General features: G+C 40.9%; 1 protein-coding gene across 6 annotated transcripts in view; it reads left to right on the top strand.

Moving 5' to 3' along the window:
• Positions 1 to 212: 212 nt before the first annotated feature.
• Positions 213 to 16,248, top strand: part of mast3a (microtubule associated serine/threonine kinase 3a) — a 55,727-nt gene continuing 39,691 nt past the window's right edge. For 3 of the 6 annotated variants that reach the window (XM_038283540.1, XM_038283539.1, XM_038283535.1), the window contains exons 1-2: positions 12,786 to 13,066; positions 15,982 to 16,073. In XM_038283540.1, the coding sequence (XP_038139468.1) occupies positions 12,981 to 13,066; positions 15,982 to 16,073 (178 nt within the window). In that variant the 5' untranslated portion in view covers positions 12,786 to 12,980. Of the gene's footprint in view, positions 370 to 8,919; positions 8,952 to 12,785; positions 13,067 to 15,981; positions 16,074 to 16,248 lie in introns of those variants that run through there. The other 3 variants (XM_038283537.1, XM_038283538.1, XM_038283536.1) reach the window with 3 other exon arrangements.

Genomic DNA, 16,248 nt, shown 5'->3' with positions numbered 1-16,248 from the left:
CACTGGAAAAAATCGAAATCTATATAAGTAATTTTTTTGACAGTAATGTTACCCCATAGCTCCCCTGTAAAGGACGCCTTAACGCCCACCTGTTGTTCCTGTGGGTGTGCTGGTTAATTGAGGTCAAACCCGCCCCCCCTCCTGTCTATTTCCGCTGGTTTCAGCTAATTGAAGGAAACACCTTCTCTCCGAGCTTCAGTGCTGCTTGTCGCCGCTGGGAGGGATGTAGAATCGGCTGCTGGTGGAGCAGCGACACGGCTTCCGTTTAGCGGAGCTTAGTATGGACTGACTGGAGCCTCTTCTTTTATTATTTTATTTATTTATTCAGGGATGGATGAGCCGAACATCCTCAGACGCCGCGGACTGCAGGTAAAACATCGGTTCGGTTCCGGGGAGCCATCTGTCCTGTTCTGGGCGCAGCAGCAGCGGCTTCCTTCTGCTTTCTGCTCTGCGCGGCAGCAAGTTTCTGACACTTTATCTATTAATATGCGAGGTATTTTTAAAATGTGGCAAAAAGGATCAATTGTTTAAGGAAAAAATCATGTTTATCTCGATTAATCATCAGAACCAAGTATGAGATGTGAATGAATGGGTCTAATTAGGGTGAAAATGAAGCTGATCTGGGTTTCTGCATATTTTTCTTGCTCCTCTGATGTGGTTGTCTTGGTGATGGGGATAAAAAGCACGCGGATCCTTGAAGGAGATGGATTTTTAAAAAAAGCCTTTCATCTTTGTATTTATTTTCCTCACTGGGTGCCATGTTTATTAGAGATAACATGATGGATTCATCAATTAGTGATCTGTTTCTACAGGGAAATGAAATTATGTCCTTAACTGTTTTTTTTTTTTTTTTTTTTTTAAAGGTGGCGCTGCTAAGTTTTCCGGTTGTGAAAAGGCTGTTAAGTAAAAAAAAAAACTAAAAAAATATGTGTCAAAGACATCAAACTGTTCTTTCTGCACATCTCTGAACTGCTAAGGATTTACAGTTGGTTTCTTTACAGAAAGAGGCTTGGTTAATGTGTGTGTGTGGGGGGGGGAGTATAAAGGATCTGTATTCATGCCTCAAACAGCTACAAGGCCCACTTGTTCTGCAAGGAACTGGGTGGTGGTGAAGCAACTAATATTGATGCTGCAGAAGAAGAAAAACAAGTTAGAATGACTAAAAGCATCCGTCAGACTAAAGTCCAGCTGAAGGTTTCTGATGTCTTTTTTTTTTTATTGAGCTTGCTCTTTAGTATTAAAATTGGAAATATTGATGAATTGTATTTAGGTGCGGATTTAGGAAATTTGAGGCCCAAGACAGAGACAGGCCGGGGCCCCTTTGAAATGAGAAGACGACACATAAAAAAGACCCATTCTACCGATAGAGAAATGTTAATAGAATAGACATCCATTATCTGTTCTAGGTTGTGTCCCTCTCTTCTTGTCCCTTTTCTTCTTGTTTTCCTCTCTATGTTTTGTACTCAGCTGACTTTTCATGCTGTCTCAAAAGGAATGAAAGATTTTTTTCCAAGCACTAAGCTCACTTAGCTGATTGCTTCTTCCTTTGTTTCCAAAAAGGCCAAAGTAAATAACCCAGTCCTTCTTTCCACTGTAGACAAGCCATGATCTGCTTATCTGTTCTCCATTTTTCATTTGGATGAAATAATAGCTGCAGACAAGATAGAGGAGAGCAGGAGGCGGGGTTACCAATCTACTCGCTCTGGATAGCAGAGTTAGCTGCTTTTAGATGTTGTCTCCAAAGTCTCCAGTAGCAGAAAAAAGTCGGTAGATTGGACGCTAGGAGCTTTTTTGAAATCAAAGTGCTAGAGGGGTCTGAAAAGTCGCTGAAATTCAATTCGATTCAGTTTATTTATATAGCGCCAAATTCACAACACAAGTCATCTCAAGGCACTTTACAGTTCACCAGATCATCCAGTCAAATTGATTCAAAGTTTTCTATCTAAGGAAAACCAGTTGATTGCATTGATCACACTAAGCATGCTTGTAGCGACGGTGGAGAGAAAAAACTCCCTTTGAACAGGAAGCACTAATTTGGCAACACTGCTCTTTGCATAGTTTGTTTTCAAATGGTTTGCTGCTGTCTGTTTGGACCTTCCTGAACATGTGCAGCAAATGGACTGATCCAATATGGTGGACACTAGAGACTGACACGGGAGTGGATTTTCACTCCTGTCCCGTCCCACTCCCACAGAAAAAAATGGTGTCCCGTCCTGATCCCGGGCCAGAGTAGAAATCTAAATCCTGTCCCGTCCCACTCCTGGTGAAAATACTCCCACTCCCATCCCGCTCCCATTCAGAATGACTCCCGCTCCTGCACCACTCCCGTTCTTGTTGTTTTTGAGTGTGGGTGAAAAACTCAGAGCGGAAGTTACTATTGGTTTGCTCCCGCTCCCGTCTGCTCCCGTTAATGTTTAATCCTGTACCGTCCCAATCCCGTGATCATTACTAATACTGAATCCCATCCCACGGGAATCCCGTGACCCATGGGATTCCCGAAAAAATGTCAGTCTCTAGTGGACACTGAAGGGGGGGGCTGAGACACCCTTCATATTATTAGCAGTCTGATGGCATTTTAGGGAAAGCATTTTTTTTCAAAGACATAATGAATGAGCACAAATATGGAATAGTTGTATTAACTATACATGTACAGAGTTTGCCCACTGTTATATTCAGAAAGGACACGTGATGTTATGCAATAACTTTACATCAGGAAACAAGCGCAGCACTGTCTGCTGGGATGGTGACGTCATCGACCGTAATTAAAATTTTAAAAACCAAATCAGCACAAACTATGGTTTTACCTGCAGAAATGAAGAATAACTGAAAAAGTAGGCTAGATAATTTTGATTCAGTTCGGAGCTTAAAGGAATAGTACACCCAAAACATGATTAGCCTTCATTTTCTACTCACCCCCATGCTGAACAACACTCTGGAGTACTTTTTTGATATCTCAAATGCATCTGGAGATCTGGGAGGCTTCTTGCTGTCTGCTGACATTCAAATAATGGAGGTCTATGGCGCCCGAGACAGAAAGGTCCATAAAAGTCCACAAAAAACGTGTCAATATTCCTCCATACTGCTCGTCCAATGTATTCCAAGTGTCCTGAGTGGGTAGCGTCCATAATTTACTCGAAACGAAGTCATTTAGAATGTTTTTAGAGCATAAACAGTAGTGTATAGGAGTTCCTAAAAGCGCGAGCCTGCACGTTCACGACGCTACGGAAGCCGGCAGACCAACCAGATGAAAGTGCGCATTCTGTCTGCTCTGCCGATAATGCAAGCGTAGAAGAAGAAATGTGCTGTTTACCTGTGCAAAGAAAGAAACAACGAAAGAAAAATGTCTGAGGACTTCAGTGTTGAGGAAGAGCATGAGTTCTTTGCCGAGCTGAATGCGCACTTTCATCCGGTTTGGTCTGCCGCGGTTTCCGTAGACTCGTGAACGCGCTTTTAGGAAATCCTATACACTACTGTTTATGCTCTAAAAACATTCTAAATGACTTTGTTTCGAGTAAATTATGGACGCTACCCACTCAGGATGCTTGGAATACATTGGACGAGCAGTATGGAGGAATATTGACACGTTTTTTGTGGACCTTTATGGACCTTTCTGTCTCGGTCACCATAGACCTCCATTATTTGAATGTCAGCAGACAGCAAGAAGCCTCCCAGATCTCCAGATGCATTTGAGATATCAAAAAAGTACTCCAGAGTGTTGTTCAGCATGGGGGTGAGTAGAAAATGAAGGCTAATCATGTTTTGGGTGTACTATTCCTTTAATAGTTGACCTTTGGGTGACCTAAAAAAAAAAATGTATTATCTCTGAAACAACAGCAGCACATGTGATCTTTTTTCTTTTTCCATCTTTACCAATGACCATTTTAAACACACAAACCGGCACTAAGGAAACAATATCCATTCGATCTATTTGCTGAGTTCTTTTCACGTCAGTGGGGTTTCAGCTTCATGCAGCTGAAGCTCCTCCTATTTGATGATGTGGTAGAAGGTGTAAACACTGTGCATCTGAAATGCAAAGCGGTTATCTTCCAGCAGGGCTCGTGGAAATCACTGCTTTCACCGCCTCCGGGCTGAACGCACAATTAAAGTCAACAGTAAAGTTGACAACATTAAAGCAAGCGTAGCTCTGCTATTAGAAATGTATTGGAAGCTTCAGATATTTAAATTCAAGTAACGGACCAGAAGTAGAAATCAAAATGTGGATCACGGTGTTAAACTTTATGGAATTCAAACGTAAAAATTCACTCCATATTCCATTTGATTCCCATCCTTAAAACACAAACCGTTTTTAAGGTTAAACCTCCTTTATCATTGAAAGCATACATTTGAATGAGCTGAAGGAAATGCAAGTTTAAAACCTTTTGAATATATAAAGTAGTCCTTCAGGCTGGTAATTAAAACTTGATCAAATCTAAAAAATATAAAGAGGAGGAGATGAAATACAGTTGAGATGTATTCGAAGAAATTGAGCCAGTAAGGAGGTAGAGTAGCTGAATGTGGTTCCAGGAAAATGTTTTTCACCTCTTTAGATTGTAAACGATGTAAATATTGATATATTTTTGATTAAAGTTGTATTTGCCATGAAGTTATAGCCTCGTAGAAAGATGTCAGCACAAACAGTTTCTCATTATAACAGTTTGTTGAAAAGAAGTTACTCATTAAACAAGTATTATGGTTTCATGAGACTTTATTTCCTCCGACATACAGTAACACCTTGTTCTGCGCTCAAGATGCAGCTGAAACCACATGTCTGCATCAGATGTATTAAAGACGCACACATTGTTTGTTTTTAATGTGGTTTAAAGAAATTAGAGATGAGAAAATGTAAAAAATTTTACAGCGCCTCTTTAACCAGTATATGAACTGGCTGAGAATTTTTAAGATCAGTTGAATATATAAATTGAAAGCAGCTGTTTTTAAAGTGATACTTCATAGGGAGTGGTGGTCTAGTGGTTAGGGGCATAGAGTTGGAATCCTGAGGTTCTGAGTTTGAGCTCCACTCCCACAGACTGCCACTCTGGGTCTCTGAGCAAGAACCTTAACCCCACACTGCTCCCCAGGCACCGCACTATGGCGGCCCACTGCTCCCCATGGGGATGGGTTAAATGCTGGGCTAAATTTCTCCATTGTGAGATCAATAAAGTTCAACTATTATTCAAATATTATTATTATTCCAGAGGAGTCGAGTAACAATTTACAAATACTTTGTTACTTTACCTAATAGGGATGGAACGGTTTATGAAAACTGTCCGAACCGTTCGGTTCGACTGTCTCTGTTTGGTTCGCGTGTGTTGCGTTCGGTTCATGCGCTGCTCCTTTTTCTCATAGGCGAAGCGTTTACACTCCAGAGCAGCAGGTGGCGGTACTGCGACCAAAGCCAACCACCAGTAGTAAACAAGAAGAAGAAGCGAAGCAGCATAGCCGGGTGTAGCAGAAAAAAATCAGTTGTTGTGGAGAATTGTGTGGGTATGGCGAGTGGGAAAGAACAGGAGTTGGAAGACGCGCCAGCAGCACTTTATAGGTCTGCTGTATGGGAGCGCTTTGCATTTAGAGTGACCTACGATGACGGCGGAAAGAAAGTTGTGGATAAAAGTGCAACAGTGTGCAAGCATTGTGCAACACGTTTTGTTTATGCTAACAGCAACACGACCAACATGTCATGCTAACCCCGAAATCCCTCATACTCCGTTAGCGCTAAGCTCCGCCCCACTGCGCTCCAGACCGCCTGCACACAGCAAAGCCTACAGCCTCCACTGTGGCTCCCGTCCGCTCCGCTCTGAGTTCCTTGGAGATCGTAGAGGGCATGCGCCAGATGATTAAATTCAAAGCAGCAAAACATCCGGAAATGATCCATGGTTTCCACTGATCATTAAAAATAATTACAATTCATTAATTTTTGAGGATTTTTTTTTTCATTAATTTCATTCATTTTTTTTTTTTCTTTAATTTTTATAATTTTTATTAATTTTTTTATTTTTCGGTTTAACAATAAAAATATACTGAACCGAAAACCGTGACCACGAAACCGTGAACCAAACCGAACCGTGGATTTTGTGAACCGTTCCACCCCTATTACCCAAGTAGAAATTTTGACTACCTATACTTTACTGGAGTTAATTTTTAGACAACTTTTCACTTGTACTCCTTACATTTTAAAAGTAGACTTGTTAGTTTTGTTTCATCTGAGCTCATTTTGGTTATGGCCTATTGGTATATAAAAACTTTAAGAAATAGAAACCATCAAAATCATTTGTTTTATCCAGACTACGGTTACCAACAGTCCCTTGAAAAACGGAATCGTTCCGTATTTAGAAATAGAAGTACCTGTCCGTATTTAGTGGAAAAGAACGCACTTTGTCCCGTATTACTGTGAGAGTGAAAAAATAGTCATAATGGAAAATGAACAAGGGCACGTTGGATACAAAAACTTACGGTAAACTTGTTCCCGGGCCCTGTCCACGCTGACAACATGTAACGATCCAGAATACACTCATTCTCATAATTTCTTTTCTGTTTCACAACTGTAGCCTGCAGTCATTGCATTTAAGACACAAATATGTTTACAAGTTTGCACAAGTTTTCTGTTGCACCAGAAATTAGCACTATTTTTTAATGATTTTATATTAATTTTTACAGTTTGAAGTTAAGCAGGACAGGCTTATGTTTAAGATACTTATTTTATTCAGCAAAGTTTATTTTGTATTAAAGTGAATTGCTGTATAATAATTTGTTTTCCATGTGTTAATGTCACTCACAAATATACATCTAATTCAATGCAGTCAAATAGTAAAAAAAAATTATTTCACACACAAAGGGGGGCTAAAATAAATCCCCACGCACGGAGGGGTGAAGGCAATCAGGTCAGCTGGTACCACATGAGGTGTCATTTTTCGTTTTTCTTCAGGGAGTTGGCAACCCTAATCCAGACAATTACCATATTTCGCGGACTATAAGCCACTATTTTTTTTTTCCCCACGCTTTGAACCATGCAGCTTATCAGAAGGTGCAGTTTTTCTGTGGATTTTTCCTGCCAGAGGGGGAAGTCTAAGTTTGAAATGAAAGAATAAAGGGCTAATTTTCCCTTATTACAAGAGACATTTTAAAATTTATTTGCTGCATTAAAGCTGCTGAAACAATGAAGAAACTGAGCTCAACTCCTGCAGAGCTGAAATAAAGAGCTGATGAAGCTCCGTCTTTCTGTAGAAGCTCTTAATGCTGCTAGCCAACAAGCTAACACGAGCTAGTATTCTTCTTCATCCCTACTCCAGGAGCTATATGTAGAGCTCCCCCTACAGGTTTGGCGGGGGACAGTTCAGTAGATGTTAGCGGCTTATAGCCCAGTGCAGCTTATATATGTATGCTTCCAGTTGTTTAAAAAAAAATGTAGGGGGCTTATATTGAGATGCGCTCTATAGTCTGGAAAATACGGTACATGGAAATAAATATTGGTTGTTAATATCGGCTAGGTTAAACTTATCGGGCCGATAACCGTATGCTTAAAAGTATCCTGCATCCCTGATGGAAACAATAAAAAATAGACCAACTGTTCACATTCTGACAGGGGCTGCTAAAGGTGGCGCCGATGATCGATGATTCATTACACCCACAAAATAGATGTTTAATGGATATAAAAAAATCTGCCAGGGGCGCCCACAGCAGGTACCAATAAAACCTTATGATAAATATAAAGACAGTTCAGTTAATATCAGTAGCTTGTATATGTATATTTCCAGGATAAAAAAAAAAATATATATATATATATATTTTATTTAGTGGGCATGGCTTATAGAGAGGCACGCTCTATAGTCTGGATCGTAGGTCTTCAACAGGGGGTCCGCGACCCCTAGGGGGTCCACTGAGGTACTGCATGGGGGTTGCTGAAGTTTTGGTTGTTTAGACTTTGTTGTTTTTTATATATTCCCCCCCGCATTTTTTTCCACTAATTGAAATGTCTTTAAATCCACATTAACATAAATTCAACACACTGTAGTAAACCGATAAATGGAGACAGAAGATGTCTTTCAGTCATCAAAGCACACATTCAGAGACACACAGGAGCTCTTTCAAGCTGGGCACCGTTTCATTCACAACAGCTGTCCCATGAACCAGGAATCAGAAATACTTTAATAATCCCAGGGAGAAATTACTTTAGTTACATAAAACCATCTGTAATAGAGTGACTATAGGACCAGTTTTATAGAACACTATATATATATAATTAGGGGTTCCCGCTCCATCTCGCCATCAGTTTCGGGGTACTTAGCCTGGAAAACGTTGAAGACCCCTGGTCTGCAAAATACAGTAATTTCTTTGTGGTTGGACTTGGTGCTGCCCCAACTTGTTGTTCACTACATACCAAAATAGATATTTTTTTTTTATGATGATGCAAAGTTAAATTACCATTAGTTATGAAACTAAGACAATTAAGTATAAATGATCGTATAGAATTGTAGAAAAATCTTCCTTTGATAGGCTAATGCAGTAAAGTTTCTATCCCTAACATTTTTCCTGCATTACTTTTATACTATAAGTAGTTTTAAAAATGATACTTTTACACTTTACTTGAGTAAAAAGTTTAATTTGATGCTCTACCTTCTACAAAAGTGTTTTTAAGGAGTAGTATTTATACTTCTACTGGAGTAATAACCATTAATACATTTGACACTTATGCCTACCTCCAAAACATAAGATGATGATTGTGTCGTGTGACATTTAAAAACGGAGCAATGTCAGAATATGCTTTTATTCTGATCCTAACTGCAAGAAAAGGAAAAACTGCTTTATATCAGTTGATAGCCATTGCTTTATACAAACTGAATCATGAAGTTTTTCATTTAGAAAATGCTAACTGTACCTTTTTTTTTTTTTTTTTGTCTCCTCATGTTTTAATCGTTATTCCAGAAGGAGCTGAGCCTTCCACGCAGGGGAAATGTGTAAGTAATATCCCTCACCTCCTGTGCGATCTGTCTACCTCTGATGCCCTTTCTCAACCCCCCCCAAACAAACGAGATCAGTCAGATCACTATCACCTGTTCGCTTTGTTTTGATCGCCTGCACCAGCCTTTGTTTACTTGACCCTCTGATGAGGCAGCAACGTCTGAATTTGCCGGTAAGACGGGGCGGTCCTACTGCCCAGACAGGTTTCTGTAGGTCTACAGAAACACGAGGCAGCAGAAAACCAATACTCATGCAGGGAATCCAGTAAATGGCTGTTCTTTTTCGGGAAGTTTTACCATTTGAATATGTGAACATGGTAGATGCAGTTCTATTCATCAGGCAGTGAAAAATCAGCTTTGCATATTATTGTTATGAAAGATGACGCATGTAAACAAGCTGCATGGGAATTTGTTGTTCAGCCAGTTGAACCTCAGTATAGCAGCTGCTTCTGTATGGAGTGAATTTGATCTGTTATTGTTGCAAGCTGAAAACACGTCTGATTTAAACTGTAAAAAATTCCAATCCAGAAGTTAAACTTTGAAAAAGTTCTCAATCTAAAAAGGTTTTGAGAGTAACTTTGCTGTTTTCTTAAATTTGCCTTTTTCTATTCTAATTTAATTAATTAATTTATTTTTTTTTAAAGATTATATATTTTTTAATGTCAGTTTTTCAGGTTATGTTTTAAAAATTGCTCTGTTTTCCACATCTTTCTAAGCCCAATACAAGCACTCTCTCTTGACCAATAAAAGTGTTGTTGCTAACGTCCAGCAGACCAATAGAAATGCGTCCTCTCTCCTCGCTCCGAAGGAAAGCCCGCCCCCACACTTTAAGGGAATGTGATGTGGAAAATGTAATCTGAAGAGTGCAATTCATAAATTTCAATCTGCAACAGAGAAATTAAAAAGTAAAGGTTGTCAAATAAAATGAAACAAAAGAGCATTTGAAAATATGATTGAAAATATATGATTGAAAGCAAAAAAATTGAAAATAGCAAAGTTACTCTCAAAACCTCTTTCTTAACAGGATTTTCAAACTTCTATTTTCAAATCTTGTTTTTTGATTGCAACACATTTCAGTCCATAACTCTGATCTGATCAGATAATTTCTGTCTTTGAAGGCATTGGAAACAGAAATATTACATGATCATAATCTTAACCTTCATTGCAGATGTAGGTTTTAAATAAAATAAAAATAAACCACCTCTCCAATAGTAAACAGATTTAAAGAATTGTTAAAAGTATTTTCCTTCACTGCTTCTGAGACATAAATATGTTCCAGGGACCCAAAGTATCTGATCTTTTCAAAACAAACTTGTGTAGTTTCTGTTTTGTTGTAAATTAAAGGGTTGAACTAACTCTGAGGTAATTTTACCTCAAACTCTTTGCTTTTGGGATTAATTATTCCAGTTTTGTCTCATTTAAATCTGTACACTTGAATGGAAGAGGATACATTATACCCCCCCATCCACAAAGACACCCATACTTTTTCTGCCATCATAGTGAGGACCATGTATTGACTCCCATTGACTTAAATTGATTTTTTTTTTGTCATTTTCAACCCTTTCTATGCCCCAACCCTAAAACTAACACTAAACCTAACAATTAACCAATGCATACCTCATCCTAACCCTAACCAATTGACACCTTAGCCCTAAACCTAAGCATTAGCAAAATAGCATGTGAGGACCGGCAAAATGTCCTCACTTTGATGGTGAAATTGGGAAAAATGTAGCCTCGTGAGACCATCCTGATCTCGCGAGCTTTTAAGGTTTCACTCGCAGATCAGTCTGGAGGCTCTCTGTTGAAGAAAATTTGGAGCCGTTCACCAAATGAACGTCCAATCAGCGTTGGCTTTGAGGCGGGTTGAGGTGTGACGCAACGAGAAGCGAGCAAGTTTTATCGGAATTACAGAGTATTTCTTCACTGAAAGAAGAGCAAAACACTGCTCTGGAGGCTTTTCTCAGAGGAAAAGATGTTTTTGCTCTTCTCCCAACTGGTTTCGGCAAGAGTAGCCTGGCTTGTGGTTGTGTTTTCGTTGTCGCTCTGTTAGTACGTCATATGCTTCGTTGATCTGATTGGTTTATTTGGCCCGTCTATCACCAACATAGGCCAATCAGCTAACCAGTATTTTCGCCCCTTCCCAAAATTACTTCAACGGAAGGTTAGGAAAAATGGTCCTCACGCTGTGAGCTAGACAGGTGTATATACACACACACACACACGATAACTAAACAGATGAGAGGTATTTGGTAAAGTTCCATCCATCCATCCATCCACACAAAAAAAGACCCTAAAAACATTGGTTAGATTTTATATTTGCTTTTACAATGAATGAGTTGAGATTCAGACATAGATCAAGTCACGTTTATGAAATGTCTTCTGCTAAATGGGGAAAAAAAGTGTAAAATTATTCTTATTATATATATATATATATATATATATATATATATATATATATCCATTTTTCTGACACGCTTTATCCCAAACGGGGTCTCGAGGGGTGCTGGTGCCTATCTCCAGCTGTCTATGGGCGACCCTGGACAGGTCGCCACTCCATCGCAGGGCAACACAGAGTCAAACAGAACAAACATTCACGCACACACTCACACCTAAAGAGAAATTAGAGAACCCAATTACCTTAACGGTGATGTTTCTGAACTGTGGGAGGAAGCCGGAGTACCCGGAGAGAACCCACGCATACTCAGGGAGAACATGCAAACTCCATGCAGAAAGACTGGGAATCGAACCTGCAACCTTCTTCTCTCAGCAGTGCTACCCACTGTGCCACTGAGTTTGTATATATTTTTTCCTGTTGGTAAAAAAAAAAAAAAAACATTTGCCATGCTTAGTCATATGTACGACGGAGTATTAGGGCCACACATGAAGAGAAAAAATATTTTTGCCATGACGAGATTAAACTCGACATGTCGACTTTAAAGTCAACATGTCGACATTAAACTCAACATTTTGAGAATAAAGTTGAAATGTCATGTTGAGCTTAATCTCGACGTGTGGACTTTAAACTCGCCATTTCGAGAATAAAGTTGATATATCGTGGCGACTTTAATCTCGACATTCCAAAGTTTGGAGAAAAGAGCAACCGCGCTCCACAGCTGCAGTCTGCATTTTAAGAGTGAAGGTAGTCTTTGACGTGCTGCAACTGTATAGGATTCTGTGCATGCATCCTGTGCAGCGGTTGGCTTTCTTGAACTAATTTAAACTTTATTGTCGACAGGGCGAGATTAAACTCAAAATGACATTTCAACTTTATTCTCGAAATGTTGAGTTTAATGTCGACATGTCGACTTTAAACTCGACATGTCGAGTTTAAAGTCGACATGTCGAGTTTAATCTCGTCATGGCAAAAATATTTTTTCTCTTCATGTGTGGCCCTAATACTCCGTCGTACATATGCCATTTCATGCAGATGAAATGTAACGTTAAAAATATTTTGGACATTTGAAAACCCAAAGGTTTTAACAGGATACGCCGAACCGTTCACGTTATTTCCACACCGTTTGGGCTTCTTGGATGTATATGGTAGTAATAGATGTCCAAGAATGAAATAATAAAATCGACAGCACTGTTAAGGTTGTTTTAATGTGTGGTTTTAATATAAAGGTTAAATCAGTTTTGTGTTTTCCTAATGGATTCTGAATGCACCACTAGCCACGCCCCTTCCCGTCTGCTCTGTCTTGCGCATGCGCGGTTCATTCCTCCGTCCCGCTGAAGGAAAGTTTGTGTCCCTATCTGAGCTTCTGCTGAATGCTGCTGCATTTCTCCGCTGACACACACAGTTGCTGGTTTTCAGCACTGAATAAGAAAGCTGAAGTCGCTCAGCGAACCGGAGCTGCCTTCCCGCCGAACAGGGGCCAGTTTCTCCCGGAGCTGAATGGAGTTTTTTCCGCTGTCGGACTCTGCCTGGGGGCCTAAGCCACAGCCCGCGAGCTCACATCCACAGGGAGACCCTGTTCAACACGATGAGAGGACACTGATTCCCTCTGGCTTGATCTGCTGACCGGCGACATGTCCGACCAGAGCTACTACTGGACCGTCCTGCCCAGCTACAAGACCAGCTTCATGGCTGGAGCGATGATGAGGAGGTCGAAGAGGTAACGAGCATTGGGGAATATCGATCCGTCTGTAAGGAGGGGAAAAACCCTCCACGAGCCAATTGTTGAACGTTTTATTTGATTAGCAACGTTTCCTGGGTGTTTTCTCTGGTTTCCAAACGGACATTTTTCTAAGAGTCCTTCCAGCTTCTGTTCCATCCGCCCTAGATCTGGTTTCCGACGGAGAAACGTGGCCTGTTCAGACTTGTATGCTTGTGTGTGGAGCAGAGACGGACTGCATTGTCTGCTGCCAGCTGTCGCATAAAACGACACCAAGACAGAGATGTCGATACTGTTTAAGGGGGGGGGGAAGGAGTTAGGCTTTTAATTGTCAGGTAAATGCGATCAACCTTCTCAGTCCAGCCCGTAATGCCTGCTGGACCTGCCTGCCTTTATCAACAAAAAGCTTCAGAGCATTTAGAGGAGATATTCCTCATTTATTATCTGGCTGAAGTTCAGATTGGCATTTTATTTGGGTTTATTCCCTTTAGAAGCTGTAAATGACATGTTTGGCTCTCTACTTCAGAGAAAAATCTCCCTTTTTCCCTAAAAACAGCTAAGCTTTAGTAGATCTAGCATCTAACCGACATGCTGAGGTCATCGCTTTGTATTTGTTTTGCTCCTGTGTCATATATCATTATCTTCTTTTGAGAAAACAAAACAAACAAGCACACAGGCATGCATCGGGTGACATCATGTTAGGCAACACGTCTGTCTGTTTTTACTGTTCTTTCATCCATATTTGCATGTTTTTTTACTGGAAAATAGGACGTTAGGTAATGCTCTCCATACTGATCGGATCGCTTTTAAAGACCGATACGATTCTTTTGACATTGGTTTACCTAATTCAGTTTTTTTCTATAGTGCCAATTCACAACACATTTCATCTCAAGGCACTTTACAGTTCACCAGATCATCCAGTCAGATTTATTTATATCTAAGGAAAACCAGTTGATTGCATCTACTCATTTATTCAATTGCAATCCCTCACACTAAGTATGTTTGTAGCGACAGCGTTGAGGAAAAACTGCCTTTTTAACAGGAAGAAACCTCCAGCAGAACCAGGCTCAGTGTGAGCGGCCATCTGCTGAGGCCGACTGGGGTTCAAGGAGACAGAAGCAGAGAGCTCCAGCACCAGCTCCCATATCAGAGGATGAAGAGAGCACATCCAGCCAGTTACAGTCAGAGAAACAGGACTACACTGGAAAACAGGCCGATCTCCAACATCTATAAGCAAAGGTGTTGATGGCAGCAGCACAGCTGATGTTTCTCTCCAGGATGGAGTCACAGCCAAACAGGAACAGCTGTCACACAAGTCTCAATTTAAATATAAGAGAAACTAGCAGGGGATGGAAAAAGAGAGAGCAGGTCATGCCAAGGATGCAGAGCAGGAGGAAGGAGAAGAGAGGAGCAGGGAATCCGAATCCTTTCCTTTCCCATCGAGTTCCGTCCCAGTGTTCACGGGGATGGACGTCTGTGTCTTCGGCAGGCGTAGAGCTAACAGAACTGGCAGCGTTGCGAGGCAAGGGCTCAAACATGTACGGCTCGAAGCCTTCTACACCAAACCAAGCTTCTGCCGCCCTGGCGTCCTCTTCCACAACATCTTCGTCCAAGCTTTCCTCCTCTAAATAAAAAATGGATGATGGAGGAGACTCATCCACGACCTCCGACACTAAACTCTCCTCCTCTTGCATGTTTCCTCTGTCCATAGCGTTCCTTGACAGTGTCGTTTCTAAGTCACCAATTTAGTGCTACTTGGTCCCAATGGAATTTCCAATTGGGACCCTACTAGCACTAAGTTGCTAAGTGGTTAGCTAGATGCTTCCGAAAAAAAACGGTCACAATCGAACTTTCTTGCAAACTTTCCGCCACAACAATCCCGCCCCCTTGATAATCGACCAATCACATTCACTTTATTCACTCGTGTAAAGTCGGGAGAAATCGGAACTGCAACGGTTGGAAAAGCCGTTTCCCTACGACTTTAAGTCAGGAGTTTAGCTGCATTTTTTATGCTCCATGTTTGTTAGTCGCCTGTTTGGATGCAACAGACAAACAGAGCTATAAATGCTAGCTAGCTGTTAATCAGCTCACATGCTCTCTGTGTGACACAGCGGTGCTTCTTCTGCACATTCTTGTCCCATGCTTCTTTGTCAGGACAGACTGTTTGTTTTGTCTGATAAGACTGGGGGAAAAAAAGACACAAATCGTGGTAAACTTAGACGCCTTATCAGCTCTCCGGTTGCTCCACATTTCTCTATATTTTCTGTTTGGGGGGGTCAAGGCCACAGCAGTTAGAGAATCTGCTCTGGAAGTGATTCTGAAATGTCATGCTCTGTTAGCATCGTTTCATTGCCTCATATTTAGGTCAGGAAGTAAGATGTTGTTCCAGGAAGACTCACAGATTCCACTTGGTTTATTACCAGGAATTGAATCCAAGCTGCAATGAGGAGAATCTGTAAGTCAGATGAGGACTGGTGAAAAAGCAGAGACCTGATCTAATGATGGTGTGGATCCCTGCAGGCGAGGCAGGAAGTGGACTGAAGCAACCTTTGATCTTAAGGTTACTGGGTCAGGATTTAACCGTCTCTGAATCTGAGTTCCTCAAGCTGAAAGAAAAACCCTGTTTTGATTCATTTTTTTTAGTTTTCAATTAGTTATTTTCAGATATTTGGTCCATTAAGCACTTTTTTAAAGGCTTTAATTGGAGCCTCATTAAGAGATGATTTGATTGTTTGCTCTCCTGCTCTTCGTGTCTATAAATGTTATTACAGATGTCATAAAAAGATGTCGGTGCTTCTGTTATCGCCGCTCTGGTTCATAGGTTGACTGCGTTTTTTATTACACCCACGTGCTGCTTGTCTGTCTGAACGGGGGAAACGTGCTAACCTGTCCTGTCCTGCTGTGTTTGGCTACAGTTCCCGTAACAACAAGAGGAGGAGTTTGGCGGTCGGGCCTCCCTCGTCCCCCACGCTGTCACGGCCTCTCTCACCTCTTCACCTCGCAACAGGTACTTTCTTCATCCTCTCAGCTCGGCCCTGTGTCAATGTTTGACAGCTTGGAGGTGTCAGTTTGTGTGTTTATTCTCCCAACGCTTTGTTTGGAAGCTGTGAATCCAGAGCTGGAGCTTCCTCTTGGTGAAGAAGTTTAATGTTGTACTAGATATGATGTTATGTGTGTCTTTC

Source organism: Cyprinodon tularosa, unplaced genomic scaffold (assembly GCF_016077235.1).
Source record: "Cyprinodon tularosa strain WSP-4 unplaced genomic scaffold, ASM1607723v1 ctg195, whole genome shotgun sequence".
Classification (NCBI taxonomy): domain Eukaryota; kingdom Metazoa; phylum Chordata; class Actinopteri; order Cyprinodontiformes; family Cyprinodontidae; genus Cyprinodon; species Cyprinodon tularosa.
The sequence above is the reverse complement of the archived record's forward strand: the minus strand, read 5'-3'. Positions and strand labels throughout refer to the sequence as shown.